The sequence below is a fragment of the Cnephaeus nilssonii genome (genome assembly GCF_951640355.1).
Source record: "Cnephaeus nilssonii genome assembly, chromosome: X".
NCBI lineage: Eukaryota > Metazoa > Chordata > Mammalia > Chiroptera > Vespertilionidae > Cnephaeus > Cnephaeus nilssonii.
Genome location: NC_137071.1, coordinates 24,662,970 through 24,678,122, shown reverse-complemented (window position 1 = coordinate 24,678,122; position 15,153 = coordinate 24,662,970). Strand labels below are relative to the sequence as shown.

Below are 15,153 nucleotides of genomic sequence, written 5' to 3'. Positions count from 1 at the left end.
TACAAAATATGTGTGCACTGAATAAGGAAACCTGGTCAATATTTCAAATACTATGAAATACTCGTAAGAATTAAAAGTACACATTCTCCATTCTTTCTCACTTCAGTCCATTTAGTTACTCAGCATATTTTTTTCTTCCTCCAATACATCCGTTTAAATGTTATTACATTTTTATTATCCCTTAACAAAGAAAACTTGGACAAGCATTTGTAAAATAATTCAAAAGCCCTATATGAATATAACAAGACCATATATTATAGAACAAAATGAGAAATTAAATACTTATCTTAAGGAAAAGGAAATGGATGAAGAGAACTATGGAAGCAATTATAGGTCAATTTAGTAGCTTATGGTTTAACTAGTGGCCCAGTCCATGGATTTGTGCACATTGGAAGGAAATTAATTAGAAGGTGGCCGGTGGGGTGGGACTGGGTGAGACGGGCCAGACACGCCCTGGAGCCAGCCTCCTGTGGTCCCTCTCTGGCTGGCTGCACCTGGGGTGGCGCCATGGCTCAAAGGGCATCTGCAGAGTGAGTGGGGTCCCTCTGACAGGTGGGGTCCCTCGGCCTGGCCTGTGGGGATCAGGCCAAAACCAACTCTCCGACATCCCCCAAGGGGTCCTGGAGTGGGAGAGGGCACTCTGCAAAGTTGCTGTTGCTCAGCAGCTCCTGCATTGAGCGTCTGCCCCCTGGTGGTCAGTGTGCATCACACCTACAAGCTGGTCAGCCAGTCACTTAGCCTTTTATATATATAGATTGAAAAGACACTTAAATAATGCACCAAAATTTTGCCAATAATTTTTACTTAATTTTTTCTAGAGAAAAACCTTTTGCTTGGCAATATAATTTTAATGTTATTTCTAAACAATTACATTTTTAAATTGCATCTTTACTTTTGATTATTAATTAGCTATAGTAGAAGAGACAAGTAGTCAAATTCTTATAAACTTATTAGAAGAATAACATTAGACTCAACAACCTGACTGTCAGCAATGAACCTTCAAACCAAATGCAGTAAATACTGATTATGAGAAGAGTATGTGTGAATATGAGAAGAATATGTGAAGAGATGATAATTTTTCCACAGTATATGTATATGTGATTATTTTGTTCCCTATATTCATTTGTTCTGGCTAAGGCCAATGCAAAAAGGAACAAAAGTAAGTAAAAATCTAGATTGTTGGTGCTTGAGTTTATCAGAGTGACAGGAAAGTTATTAGATGGCTTTGGAAACACTGTAGGTACAATAGAAATAATAGTAGTGAACAAAAGGAACTGTCTAAGATACAGCATCATTGACTTAGTTTGTCTGAAAAGAACATTACAAAACAACTAATAGGAATAGTAATTATTGCAGTTATACTTTCAATAGAAAAAACTTTACTTTGACAAAATGGAGTTTTTTATCTGCTAAACCAGGCGTCCTCAAACTACGGCCCGCGGGCCACATGCGGGTGTTTTTGCCATTTTGTTTTTTTACTTCAAAATAAGATATGTGCAGTGTGCATATGAATTTATTCATAGTTTTTTTTAAAACTATAGTCCGGCCCTCCAACGGTCTGAGGGATGGTGAACTGGACCCCTGTTTAAAAAGTTTGAGGACCCCTGTGCTAAACAGTCTAAATGATTGATTTTTCAAAAGGCTGCTTTAATTGTCAATAAAATAAACATTTATCAGTATATAAGTCATTTTATAAAATTAGGAATTGTTTTTCTCTAATTTCATATTAACTTATAAAATGTAAATATCAGACTCAAGTTTAAAGACTGAGCAATGTCATTTTATGCTAATGGTTTTTTGGAAAATTATGCAAAACCATTTATTGAATGCTTACTCTATGCTCAACATATGCTACATCCATTACCTATTTAATTACTTAAATAGACATGAGTTAATTAATCATTTTATTTATTTATTTATTTATTTTCTTTTAAATCTTTATTGTTGAAAGTATTATATGTCCCCCTTATTTCTCCATTGACCCCTTCTAGCTCACTCCCGCCCCATGTCCCAAGCCTTCACCATCCTATTATTTTTAAATTTATCTTTATTGTTGAAAGGATTACAGATGAAAGCTGAGCAACCTGGGTTATACAGAAGGTTGGCTGTAGAGAAGGTTGGTAACTTACTCCAGGTCACACAGGTAATAAGTGGCAAAGGCATACATATGTCCCTGACACCAGAGTATGGGAAATGGTACATTTAGTCATGTCTAAATATCACCAAACATACCATAGAATAAATGGTTTTGACTGGCAAAATAGCAAAATCACTCCCATACTTCTTCCAAAACATTTATTTTGATCTAAAGTGTTAGGTCTTAGATACTGCTCAATTATCACTTCCAAAAGCAAGTTTCCATGGCAACAGTTAAACCTGGCAAACTTTTGACCTCTTTGCACTTTGTCTTCTCACACCCACCCTGTTCCTAGCACTGGCTTCATGCTTCATCACTTCCAATCGCTAATGAGGAATACTGTTAAGGAAAATTTCAGTAAGGCTGACCTTTAGTCAACTTGTGAATTTCTTGGAGGCACATTAATTTCATCAAGTTTTTTTTATATGTATGTGCTCTATGCACATTATATTACACATAATCAAAAGAATTTTCATTGTTTTGTTTCTAATATACTACCCTAATAAAATCTGAGTAGCAAGATTAAAGATGAAAGCCTAAGGGATCTTTTGCTAACCCTCCTCTTCTACCTTTTTATTTCTTTACTAGTGGCCCGGTGCACAAAATTCGTGCATGGGGGGGGGGGGTCCCTCAGCCCGGCCTGCACTCTCTCCAATCGAGGACCCCAGAGGGATCGGGCCTAAACTGGCAGTCGGACATCCCTCTCACAATCAAGAACTGCTGGCTCCCAACCGCTCACCTGCCTGCCTGCCTGTCTGGTCACCCCTACCCACTCTGCCAGTCAAAACTTTGCCAGGTTTAACTGTTGCCTGCTTGCCCACAACTTCCCCCCCTTGCCGGCCTGATCACCCCCAACTGCCCCCCCTGCCAGCCTGATTGCCACCAACTGCCCCCCCCACTGGCCTGATCACCCCCAACTGCCCTCCCCTCCTGACCTGATCACCCCTAACCGCCTCTGCCTCGACCCCGCCACCATGGCTTTGTCCAGAAGGATGTCTGGAAGGTGTCCCAGAAGGTCTCCCAGTCTAATTAGCATATTATACTTTTATTAGTATAGATTTTAACCTTTATTCTAACTCAATTTCTTTTATTTTATTTCCCCTTCAAAAGGCAAGGTGGAAAAACAAATTTATATGGATGATAAAGAACACAGGTAAAAAACAACAACAACATAGTGCTGTAGCCACATCTGTCTTTATTCTATGTACTAGAGGCCCGGTGCACAAAATTTGTGCATGGGGTGTGTGTCCCTCAGCCCAGCCTGCACCCTCTCCAACCTGGGACCCCTTGAGGAATGTTCGACTGCCAGTTTAGGCCCGATCCCTCTCACAATCCAGGACTGCTGGATCCCAACCTCTCACCTGCCTGCCTGCCTGATTGCCTCTAACCACCTCTGACTGCCAGCCTAATCACCCCCTAACCACTTCCCTGCCAGCCTGATCGACACCTAATTGCTCCCCTTCTGGCCCGATTGCCCCTAACTGCCCTCCTCTGCCAGCCTGGTCACCCCTAACTGCCCTCCCCTGCAGGCCTGGTCACCCCTAACTGACCTCCCCTGCTGGTCTGGTCACCCGTAACTGCTCTCCCTTGCTTGCCTGGTCACCCCCAACTGCCCTCCCCTGCTGGCATGGTTGCCCCTAACTGCCCTCCCCTGTAGGCCTGGTTCCCCCTCAACTTCCCTCCCCTGCAGGCCTGGTCTCCCACAACTGCCCACCCCTGCTAGCCATCTTGTGGTGGCCATCTTGTGTCCACATGGGGGTGGCCATCTTTGACCACATGGGGGTGGCCATCTTGTGTGTTGGAGTGATGGTCAATTTCCATATTACCTCTTTATTAGATAGGATAATACAGCTCATCTCCCACTCTTTTTAAGCTCCTAACTTTTACAATTAAATGTATACAATTGACCCTTGAACAACATGGGGGTTTGGAGTGCAGATCCTCTGCCCAGACAAAAATCAGAGAGAGGAAAAGTTGGGGAGGTAAAAGGGGAGGAGGGGAGCAGAGAGGAGAAGAATGGGCTGACTATAGCTCAAAATCTATCTCTCACATGGAAAATTATTAATGGGCTTTGTAAAGCCAAATGTCTGCAAAGTGATCAGAAGGTTTCAGAAGATGCTAATGATTATGACTGTGGTGATATCTGAAGCCAAGCAGAGAGTGGGGGTGGGCAGGTTGACTTTTCCTTCACAGTACATTCTATTACTGTGGTACTAATTGGATCATTGTTTGCCATTCTGAAATTTCTCTTTTCTTGTTAATAGGTTTGGCAACCAGTCTATTCTCTGTACTTTCTTCTTTGGAGCAGCTTTCTATACCTTCTATGCTAAGTATAGATCAGTGGATTCCAACCTTTTTTTGGCCATGTCCTACCTAAAGCACCTCTAAAATTCTGATGCCACTCCTGTGACATATAATTCTTATTATTCAAAAAGTGAACTCCTATTCACGTGGAGGAAGCTTAAAAGGCCATTAACTAGATCTAAACAAGCTTCCAAAGAACATGGCATCCATGAAAGAGAAAAATAAAAGAACAAAAGGACAGTTGAAGTACTGAGGAAGAAATCACTAAAAAATTGTTTTAAAAATAATAATAATATGAAGTGATATGAAAAAATAGCAAAGAGTTTCAAAATATATAATAGCAAACTGAAATGCTTAAATATGTCACAATATTTATATACCATATATGAGGCCCCTGGAACCATAAGAAATACAAAAAATACACTGTTAATAACTCATTCTTGAATTGCCACCATTAAAAATGAAAATGCCCCCCTGTGAGGCGGTGCCCCACGTTGGGAACCACTGGTATAGACCCTTCCCTAAAACATTCTTTATTGAGACAAGCAGGGATGAGAGGCTAGTACTGAACCTCCAGGGCAAACAAGATTGCTACTAGGTGCATGCTTTCTACACCACTAACTTGTATCCCTTTACCTGCATTACAATAATTTCCTCAGCAGGATCCAAATACCACAGGGCATTTAATGCTCTTTGAAATGGGGTAATATATTCCTTTGATGAATCATTGCCCCTCTGTTCTTCCCTATTATTCTTCTACACTTTTTATACACACCACTCCCTGAAAAAGCTTATAAGAATAACCTTTACAGCCACTCCCAAGCAAACAATTCTGTTGAGAGATCACCAATGTAATTTGTATAAATGAATGCTTTATTAGACATACAACATGAAAACGTCATACATACTAAAGATTTTAATCTATTGTTCATGTATCAAATGCAGGTATGTTTTTATTATACACTAGAGGCCCGGTGCACGAAATTCGTGCACAGGTAGGGTCCCTAGGCCTGGCTGGCCATCAGGGCCGATCAAGTTCCCCGCCTCCCCACCTCCTCCTTCCCTTGCTCCCTCAGCGCCCTGCCGTAGCCACCGCTGGTCGCCTGCCATGTTCCACGCTGCCCCCTGGTGGTAGCGCACATCATAGGGAGCAATCGAACTCCCAATCTCCTGGTTGAACTCCCGAGGGGACAATTTGCATATTAGCCTTTTATTATATAGGAGGATAGTCCTATAAACAGACATTCTCATAGGATGCTGTCTGGTTCATAAATTGGTATAACTATTTGAAGCTACCATAATTTTAAACATAAATTCCCTTAATTAAACATTTCTACTTCTAGGAATTTGTCACACCAATAAATTCAAATAAATGGCCAAGAGAGTATAGTACTAAACATAAAATGTGTGCCTCAAAGCTCTGATTATTTAGAAAGGTAATGACTGAAATGGAAAACTAAATTTCCCTCTGGGTCATTTATTAGAAAGGGGAAATGTAAATTACATTTTCATTAATTGTCTTCATGTATTTGGGCTAATGTGGTAGTTAATAATATTTTATTAATGGTTTGGTTACCTTTGAATACACCACGTTTCCAAGAGCTTATGTGTAGAACATATGGAATTACACTACCAGGTTCTATGGTGATGCTTGGCTGTCCCCACACTATGGGAACATTTGAAGATACCTGGAAAACAGAGTTCAAAATCAAGAACTGTATGTCAACATTTACATGAAATCAATGTAACAAGCTAAAGCATAGTAGAAAATGAAATATAATTTAAATACTTCCACTAAAACTGTTTACTTTTAAATAAAAGGCAAGCCCCAAAACTGCTATATACAGTAGAAGAAAAATCTGAAACCTATGAAAAAATAGAACGAAGAAGGTTCTTGCAAAAAGAGCGATGTTTATTTTCTGTTGCTACTTGTAGCAAGATCATTGATGCTTAGATAATCTGAGTATCTTTTATAGGCAATGCTCCATTTTCTCTATGTAATTTTAATGTACAAATGATGAACCATTTCAATTAATTTCTACATCAATATTAACAAAGTATAAAAAAGATATTTAAGCAACATTTGACCACAACTCTGGTTAAACCCAACTTTCAGCCTACTTAGTATTTACATCTTGCCACCCCCACTGCCCAGGCAAACACTAATCTATTTTATGCCTCTATAAATTTGCACATTCTGGACAATCCATAGGAAAGAAATCATATAATATGTGGTCTTTTGTGACTGTCTCTTAGCATAATCTTTCCAAGGTTCATTTACATTGTGACATATATCAATACATCATTTTTTATGGATGAATAGTATTGAATTACATATATGATATGAAACATTTTGTATATCCATTCATAAGTTGATGAAAGTTTGGGCTGTTTCCATTTTTGTCTAATTGGAACAATGCTGTTCTGAAAACATATACAAGTTTTTGAGTAGACATAGATTTTCATTTCTCATGGGCATACAACTTGGAGTGGAATTGCTCAGGCAAATGATAACTCAATATTTAACCTTTTAAGTTACTGTCTTCCAAAACTGTTTTGCAAAATGGCTGTGATTTCCAACTAGCAATGTGTGATGGTTCCTATTTTTCTACATCCGTCAGTTTTTATTGTCTGTCATTTTAATTATAGTCATCCTAATGAGTGCAAAGTGGCATCTTATTGTGATTTTAATTTTTATTTTCTTAATGACTAATAATGTGGAATATCTTTTTACCTACCTATTGCTCATTTGCATCTCCTCTTTGGAGAAAAGTCTATTCAAATTCTTTGCACATTTAAAAAACTGCGTTGTTTGTAATTTTACTTTTGTGCTGTTAGATATCTTTACATACTCCAGAAATGAGGCCCTTCTCAGATAGATGGCTTATAGATATTTTCTCTCATTCACTGGTTGGATTTTTCACTTTCTTCAAGGTATCATTTGTGTTTTATATAAGGTACTATAGCCATTTTCTAACATTCTAAATTTGAAGTCCAATTTATTTATTGTTTTGTCACTTGTGTTTTTGGTGTCATATCTAAAAAGTAATTGCCTACCTGAAGGTCATGAATATTTACTGCTATATTTTCTTCTATGATTTTTAGTTATATTTACTAAATTTGGTCTATAATCCATTTTGAGTTTACTTTTGTACATGGTATGAGTTAGTGGTCCAAATTAAGTCTTTTGTGTGTGACTATGCAGTTCCCTCAGCACCATTTTAAAAAATCACTATTCTGTTTCATTGAATTCTCTTGGTATCTGTCAAAAATTTGATTAACCATTATTTTAAGGGTTTATTTCTGGACATTCTATTCTGTTCCAATTATCTATATGTCTACTTTATGTCAGTACCACATAATCCTTAATATTATAGTTTTGTAGTTAAGGGCTTGTATGTTTTAAAATCAGGAAGTATGAATCATCCCATTTTTTCCTTATTTCACAAGATTGCTTTGTCTATTCTGTGCCCATTGTATTTCTATATGAATTTTAGGATTACCCTGTCAAATTCTGTAAAAATGTCAGTTGAATATGTAAATCAATTTAGATAATATTGCCATCATAATAATATTAAGTTTTCTGATCCCTGAGCATAGGATATATATTTCTATTTATTGGAAATATCTTTAATTTCATTCCATAATATTTTGTAGTTTTCAGTGTACATGTCTTGCCCTTCTTTTGTTAGGCTTGTTCCTAAGCATTTTACTATTTTTGATGCTATTGTAAATGATTATTAATTTCAGTTGGTCAACAGTATAGAAGCATGGAATAGACTGTGGAATCTCAGAGGGAAGGCAGGGGATGGAGTGGGTAGATAGGAAGAGATCAACCAAAGAACTGGTATGCATAACCCATGGACACAGACAATAGGGTGGTGGAAGCCTGGGGTGGGGTGGGGTCAGGGGTGAGGGTGGGCTAGATGGGGTCATGGGAGAAAAAAGGGGACATATGTAGTACTTTAAACAATAAAGATATTTTAAAAATTTACTTTGGATTATTCACTGCTAATTTATAGAAATTGATGTTTTTATATTTGATATTATATCCTGTAAATCTTCTAAACTCATATATTAGTTTTGAGAGCATAATTATTAAATTTCTTATAAATTTCTATTTACACTGAGTAGCCAGATTATTATGATCTCTGAACGCATAATATTCTGGCCACTCAGTGTACTTACGTATAAGGGAAAGCTTGCAAATCTTGATATGTCAAGGGACTAGGAGATAGTGGCCCCCCAGCTTCTGGCTAGTAACTCCTCTGCTTCTTTCTAACTACCCACAATGCAGTTCTTATACATGGAAAAACCTTATTTTAAAATCCCAACTCTGTGGTCAGTCTACACTGAGTGGCCAGATTATTATGCGGTCAGAGATCATAATAATCTGGCCACTCAGTGTATAAGATCATGATATCTACAAACAGATATTGTATGATTTATTCCTTTTCTATGTAGATGCCTTTTATTTCTTGTTCTTAACTAATTGCACTAGGTACGATCTTCTAGTACAATGTTCAATAGAAGGTTCAAGACTGGAAATCCTTAACTTGTTCCTGACCATAGAGAAAAAAATCATTGAATACTTTTTCATTAAGTACGATGTTAGTTGTGGGAGTTTCATAGATGCCCTTTAGCATGTCTCAAGCACACAGAATATTTTCCAGAACAGACCATATCATAGGACATACTAATAAATGAAGCTTCAACAAATTGCATCATATACATATGTGTTTTAACAATAATGGAACTAGATTAGAAATCAGAAATGGGAAAAAATTTGGGAAATCCTTAAATAGATGGAATTTTATACAACATAGTCCTAAATAACATGTCAAAGGAGAAATCCTAAGGGAAATTAGAAAATATTTTGAGCCCACTTAGTGGATAATTCCTTTCTTTTATTGTACTTTTCAACTCCAGAATTTATTTTTTATAATTCTATATATTTCTTGATATTATCTATTTATTGAAACTTTTCATTAATTCTTCAGACAAGATTCCTTTAGTTCACTGAACATATTTACAAAGGTTTGTTTAAAGTACTGGTATTTGTCTACTTAGCCAACATGTGGGCCCCTTCAGAGATAGATTTCAGTGACTGCTTATTTTCCTGAGTGTGTGTGTGTGTGTGTGTGTCGGGGGGGGTGGGGGTTATACTTCCCTATTTCTTTGTTTCCTTTTTCTTTGCCTCATAAATTTTATTGTTTTTGTTGAAAAAATGTGCGTTTTATATAAGGTACTATAGCCATTTTCTAAATCAGATCACTGCTCCTCTATGTTTTGTTCTTGGTTGATTTAATGACTTTTCTGAACTAATACTGTGTTTCAGCATTCACAGTAGTGTGTATCCACTGAAGTTCCTGCTTAATTAGATTTATGGTCAGCAATAATTTGTCACAGGTTTCTTTAAATGCTTTGAAACAATACATCATCTGCCCTTTGTCAAGGAGCATTGTATATGTGTTGAAGCACATTTTGAGCACTCAGTTATTTAAAACTGCATTAACCTTAATTTCCAGCTTACACAATGCCTCTGTGTCAGCCAGAAATGGAAAAAATGTGATCTTCTCAGGTCTTTCCTGAGCAAGTGCACAACTCTGCACACGGATGTGGCCTGCATGTTCCCCAGGAATATGTGAAGCTTTTAAATCCCCTAAGGATGTCGGATTCCCCAGATCTTCCTATCAAGTTGTTGGCCACAACTGTTATTGCAACCTTAGGCAACTGCAATGTCAAACAATAACTGTTGAATAGTTTGGAAAATGTCCTAAGGGTATGAATATAAAAATATTAGGAAGAACTGAAACACATAATAAATATTATTAATACTTTCATGAAATATATAATTTAATAGGTGGTATCTTTAATTACAGAAAGAGCTTCACTAAAAATTTACACTCTATAAGTAAAATAACCATGTTATTCAGTTTTATTTGTGGATTAAAATGATACAGATATAAACTTTAATTATAATATTTTTTTTATATATATTTTATTGATTTTTACAGAGAGAAAGGGATAGTGATAGAGAGTTAGAAACATCGATCAGCTGCCTCTTGCACACCCCCTACTGGGGATGTGCCCGCAACCAAGGTACATGCCCTTGACCGGAATCGAACCTGGGACCCTTGAGTCCGCAGGCCAACGCTCTATCCACTGAGCCAAACCGGTTTCGGCTAATTATAATATTTGTAAGAATTTGTTATGAATAGAATTCCACTTCTACATTTAATTAGATGTAGTTAATATAGCATAATTATTAGTTTTAAAAGCCTACATTTTAAAAAAATGCATTCATTCTGAAGAATAAAATATTAAAAATGTATAGACATTAACTCCACCATAACAACAAAATGAAATAAACAATGTTATGAAATTACAGGTTTTTCTTTAACATGTTTTCTTCAAATTCTTAACACAGGTTTCTTTGCTCACCAGTAAATTCTGGAAGAGGAAAAGTAGTGTTGGAAAAATATTTTTTCCTTATATTTAGTAAATCTAAGTGATCATGATATTTCCTTCCTTCTTTCCTCCACTTGATTTTTTTAAAGTTTTTTTTTTATTATTGTTGATTTCAGAGAGATGAAGGAGGATGGGGAAAGAGATAGAAACATCAATGATGAAAGAGAATCATGGATCGGCTGCCTCCTGCATGCCCCCTACTGGAAATAACGGCTGCAACCCAGGCATGTGCCCTGACCTGGAATCAAATCAGTGACCTCTTGGTTCATGGTGATGCTCAACCTCTGAGCCACACTAGTCAAGCTCCTTCCCTTCTTTTTATATTTATTTATTTGTTTGTTTGTTTGTTTATATTTTAAATCTTTATTGTTGAAAGTATTACATATGTCCTCTTTTTTCTCCCACTGATCCCTTAGAGACTGCCCCTACCCCATGACCCCACCCCAGGTCTCCACCACCCCACTGTCTGTGTCCATGGGTGATTCATATATGCATACAAGTTCTTTGCTTGATTTCTTCCCACACACCCACACACCCACATACCCACACACTCCCTCCTTCCCTCTGAGATTAGACAGTCTGTTCCATGCTTTTATATCTCTGGATATTTTTGTTCATCAGTTTATTTTGTTCTGACTGGCTTATTTCACTTAGCATAATACACTGAGTGGCCAGATTATTATGATCTCTGAAGGCATAATAATCTGGCCACTCAGTGTGTGTGTGTGTGTGTGTGTGTGTATTAGAGGCCCGGTGCATGAATTCGTGCATGGATAGGGTCCAACCAGCCTGGCCAGGGGGAGGGAACATGGGTGGTTGGCCGGCCTGCCTACTGGTTGAACTCCTGGTTGAGGGGACAATTTGCATATTAGCCTTTTATTATATAGGATATACACTGAGTGGCCAGATTATTATGCATTCAGAAATCATAATAATCTGGCCACCCAGTGTACTCTCCAGGTCCCAGTTGGCTGTGCAGAGGCATTGCCCCAAAGTGGGCAGAAACAAAGAGATGTGTGATGACCACAGGTCACTCTGAGCAGGGGAGGATAAAAGGGGCCCTATGCTCTGATTTAAGCTTAGTTGGAGACTCCAGAATGAGAGGAGCAGTTTCAAGGTTGTGGATAGTGGCTAATTTGGAGGATCCAAATTAGAAGTGGTGGTGGCAAGGCTTGTCCTGAGTACGCCCTCCCTGCTGGGGCTCTGAGGTTGCCCTTCCTTTCTTTTCAAATGCCACCCATTATATTTATATCTGTTCATTAAACAAAACTTCCTTAAAAACTATTATGTGCTTGATACTATGATTTATGCTAGCTTTAAAATATGGACAAGAGAGGCATACCCGTTTCTCACAATTTATAATATGATGGAAAACAACAAACAGGTAAGAGTAATATGATATATGTTTGATGGTGGAACAGGTATAAAAATGTTGTGGAAGCACATGAAATGGATCTACTCAGGTTTATGGGAATAGGGAAGGATTTTGGGGAAACGTGGCATCTAGGACTTGCTCCAAACAATGAAAAGGAGTTACACAAACACAGAGAAATGGGAGATGTGAAGTTGGAGTGAGATTTCTAGCTGGTAGCAAAAGGAAATATTGTATACAAAGGGCTAAGTATAGCTGCAGCCAAAATTGGCAAGAGATGAACCTGAGCAGATAAGCGTTTGAAGGATGGTAAATGCCACTTTGAAAAGTATGTACTCCATCCTGAAGGTAAGAAGAGTTTTAGCAGGGGAGTAACAAAATGAGATTTTCATTCACAATATTCTCTCCATTTTCAATCCAGCAAGGAAGGAAGAAGAAAACCAAAGCACATATTTTTCAAGATCATAAAAAAGCAGGTGAACTCAGAGAAATTCTAAACTTGGCAGTATTCTCTAAAACTGAATTCAGGCAACTGTGATGGATAGCTATTTGAAGCTTCTTGTAAGAATTCTATTGGGCACACAACAATTTGTAGATAAATATATGAGTGGAAAGTTGTATTTTGGGATTGGTTGAAATAAATCAAGCAAAGGGGGCTAAGTGCAAAATTTCATAAAAATAAAGATGTAAACAATTATGCATTTCTTCACATTCCCACTATTACTCACACTAGTAAATGATAAAATATACTTTTGTAAATATATTATTTTTATTGATTTCATAGAGGAAAGGAGAGGAGAGGAGAGAGAGATAGAAACATCAATGATGAGAGAAAATCATTGACTGGCTACCTCCGGCACCTGCAACCTGGGCATATGTCCTGGGCGGGAATTAAACCATAGACCTTCTGATTCATAGGTCAACGCTCACCCACTGAGCGATGCCAGCCTGGCTAGAATACACTTTTGAAATGTGCTGATAGGCTTCACATTAAAATTTCAAAAGTTGTTTAAAAATTCTTTTGAAAATAACTTTTCTTACCATGTACAATTTCTTCAAGTGAAAATACACATGACGCAAATAAGTAGATTTTAATATGTCTTATGATTATATATTAACACTTAGAAATAAAATTTGTTTGGTACTAATTCAGCTTTATAATTTCAATAACATTTAATAGCTGTTAGACTAATATAAAGTAGAATTCTAAGCATTCTTTGTGTGTCATTGCTTCACCTAGTTAAATAAAATTAAATAATTTTAAAATTTTATATAATTCTATATACTCATTCTGAAAATACTTTTATACTAAAAAAAAAAAGTCTTACCTGAAATGTTACAATGTTCTTTGTATGATTGGGCACCATTATGATTCTATCTTCTGGGATCCCCACCTGACAGTGTGCAATGATGCATTCCAAGGCCACGGGTCTTCTACCAATCCCTTTCATGGCAAAGACATGCTCCATACCATCTATTTTATTTTGTACAGTAAGTTTACCCTGTGACAAATCAAGTAAATTTCAGCTCCACAGGAGTCACATTTGGATGCCAAACAGCCTCTACTATCCTATTACTCTTGAGTCTGATAAATAAAATGAGCATTGAAGGAAGTCAGCCATAGAGTCTTACAGTTTATGTACAAATACCTCTACTGAATGAGTAAGATGAAATACCTGTGAAAACCTCATTACTTCTCTTTACTTTCTCTAAATACAGAGTTTATACAGGTATTCTCTTATATAGCAAATATGTGCATGCTTATATCCTTGTCAAAGAAATATGTCTTCAGAAAATAATTTCTAAAATACCAACTTGCTTAATGAGTAAAAACAATAGGAGCAATGATTTTACTTTGTTTAGTGTGTTATGTAAAAGTAATATAGGCATAAGAATTGGCAGGCAATGGAATTGCACTTTTCGGAATGTTTATGCCTCAAGTTAAAATAATTATTCAGACAGAGTGAACTCTAATGATCAAATTCATGAAAATATAACTTTTCTGCAAAAAGATTTATGTAAATTATATAGGTTAATATCATACATTGTTTTATTGACACATTAATACTAGGTAAAAATTATCAATGAGTTCATACCATAACCTCACATTCCAAATGAGGTTTGAATGTGAGAGGATATTGTGCTGTTTCACCTGATTTGACAGAAAAATCAGGAGGTCCATAAAAACATTCTCCTTCTATAATCACGTGACATCTCCAGTCATTCATTGTTCTATTCATCTAAAGCATGAAAAGGGTAGGTAAATATCAGAAAGATGATATTTATAAAGTTGAATGACATATTAATTCTTGGTGCTTTTCATAAAATTATATATTGTATTTTTAACTGTATTTCTTAAGAATCGCCATTTGAAAGTCATATTTGTTAAGAACAACTATGAAAAATGTGAATATAAGGCACAAGAAGTCTTTTCATAGTTATTCTTAAATATGTCCTTTCAATGTCATACAGGAGCATTGCCTAACAGGTTGATCCATGGATTATTTAATAGGTAAAGGAATATTCATTTGTTTGACTTACTAATTGTTTAAATGATAGAATGGTCTTGGGGTTATACATTTTACTCCTAATAATTGGGTCATAAAAAATGTTCTAATTGGTAGGTTGCTTAGATAACAAAGGTCACATATGTCATCATAGAAAATTTCTGTGCTTTGATCAAACTTCTGTTATGTCTTTATTAACTAAACAAATACAAAACAATTTATCAGTCAAAAAATTCAAAATTCCTTACAATTATGTTACTTTCTTCTATGTTGCATTGTCACTTTGAGTAATAGATAGCCAAGCTACAGCCAATCATTATTCTTAGTGTTTATGAACCCATTTTAATAAATGTCAAGATCAC

At 36.6% G+C, this 15,153-nt stretch overlaps 1 protein-coding gene across 1 annotated transcript in view; it reads right to left on the bottom strand.

Moving 5' to 3' along the window:
* CFAP47 (cilia and flagella associated protein 47) overlaps positions 1–15,153 on the bottom strand; it is a gene marked incomplete at both ends in the record, with an annotated part of 486,291 nt that overhangs the window by 115,047 nt on the left and 356,091 nt on the right. The window contains 3 exons of the mRNA XM_079765682.1: positions 6,018–6,129; positions 13,613–13,786; positions 14,381–14,524. Of these exons, the coding sequence (XP_079621808.1) occupies positions 6,018–6,129; positions 13,613–13,786; positions 14,381–14,524 (430 nt within the window). The remainder of the gene's footprint in view (positions 1–6,017; positions 6,130–13,612; positions 13,787–14,380; positions 14,525–15,153) is intronic.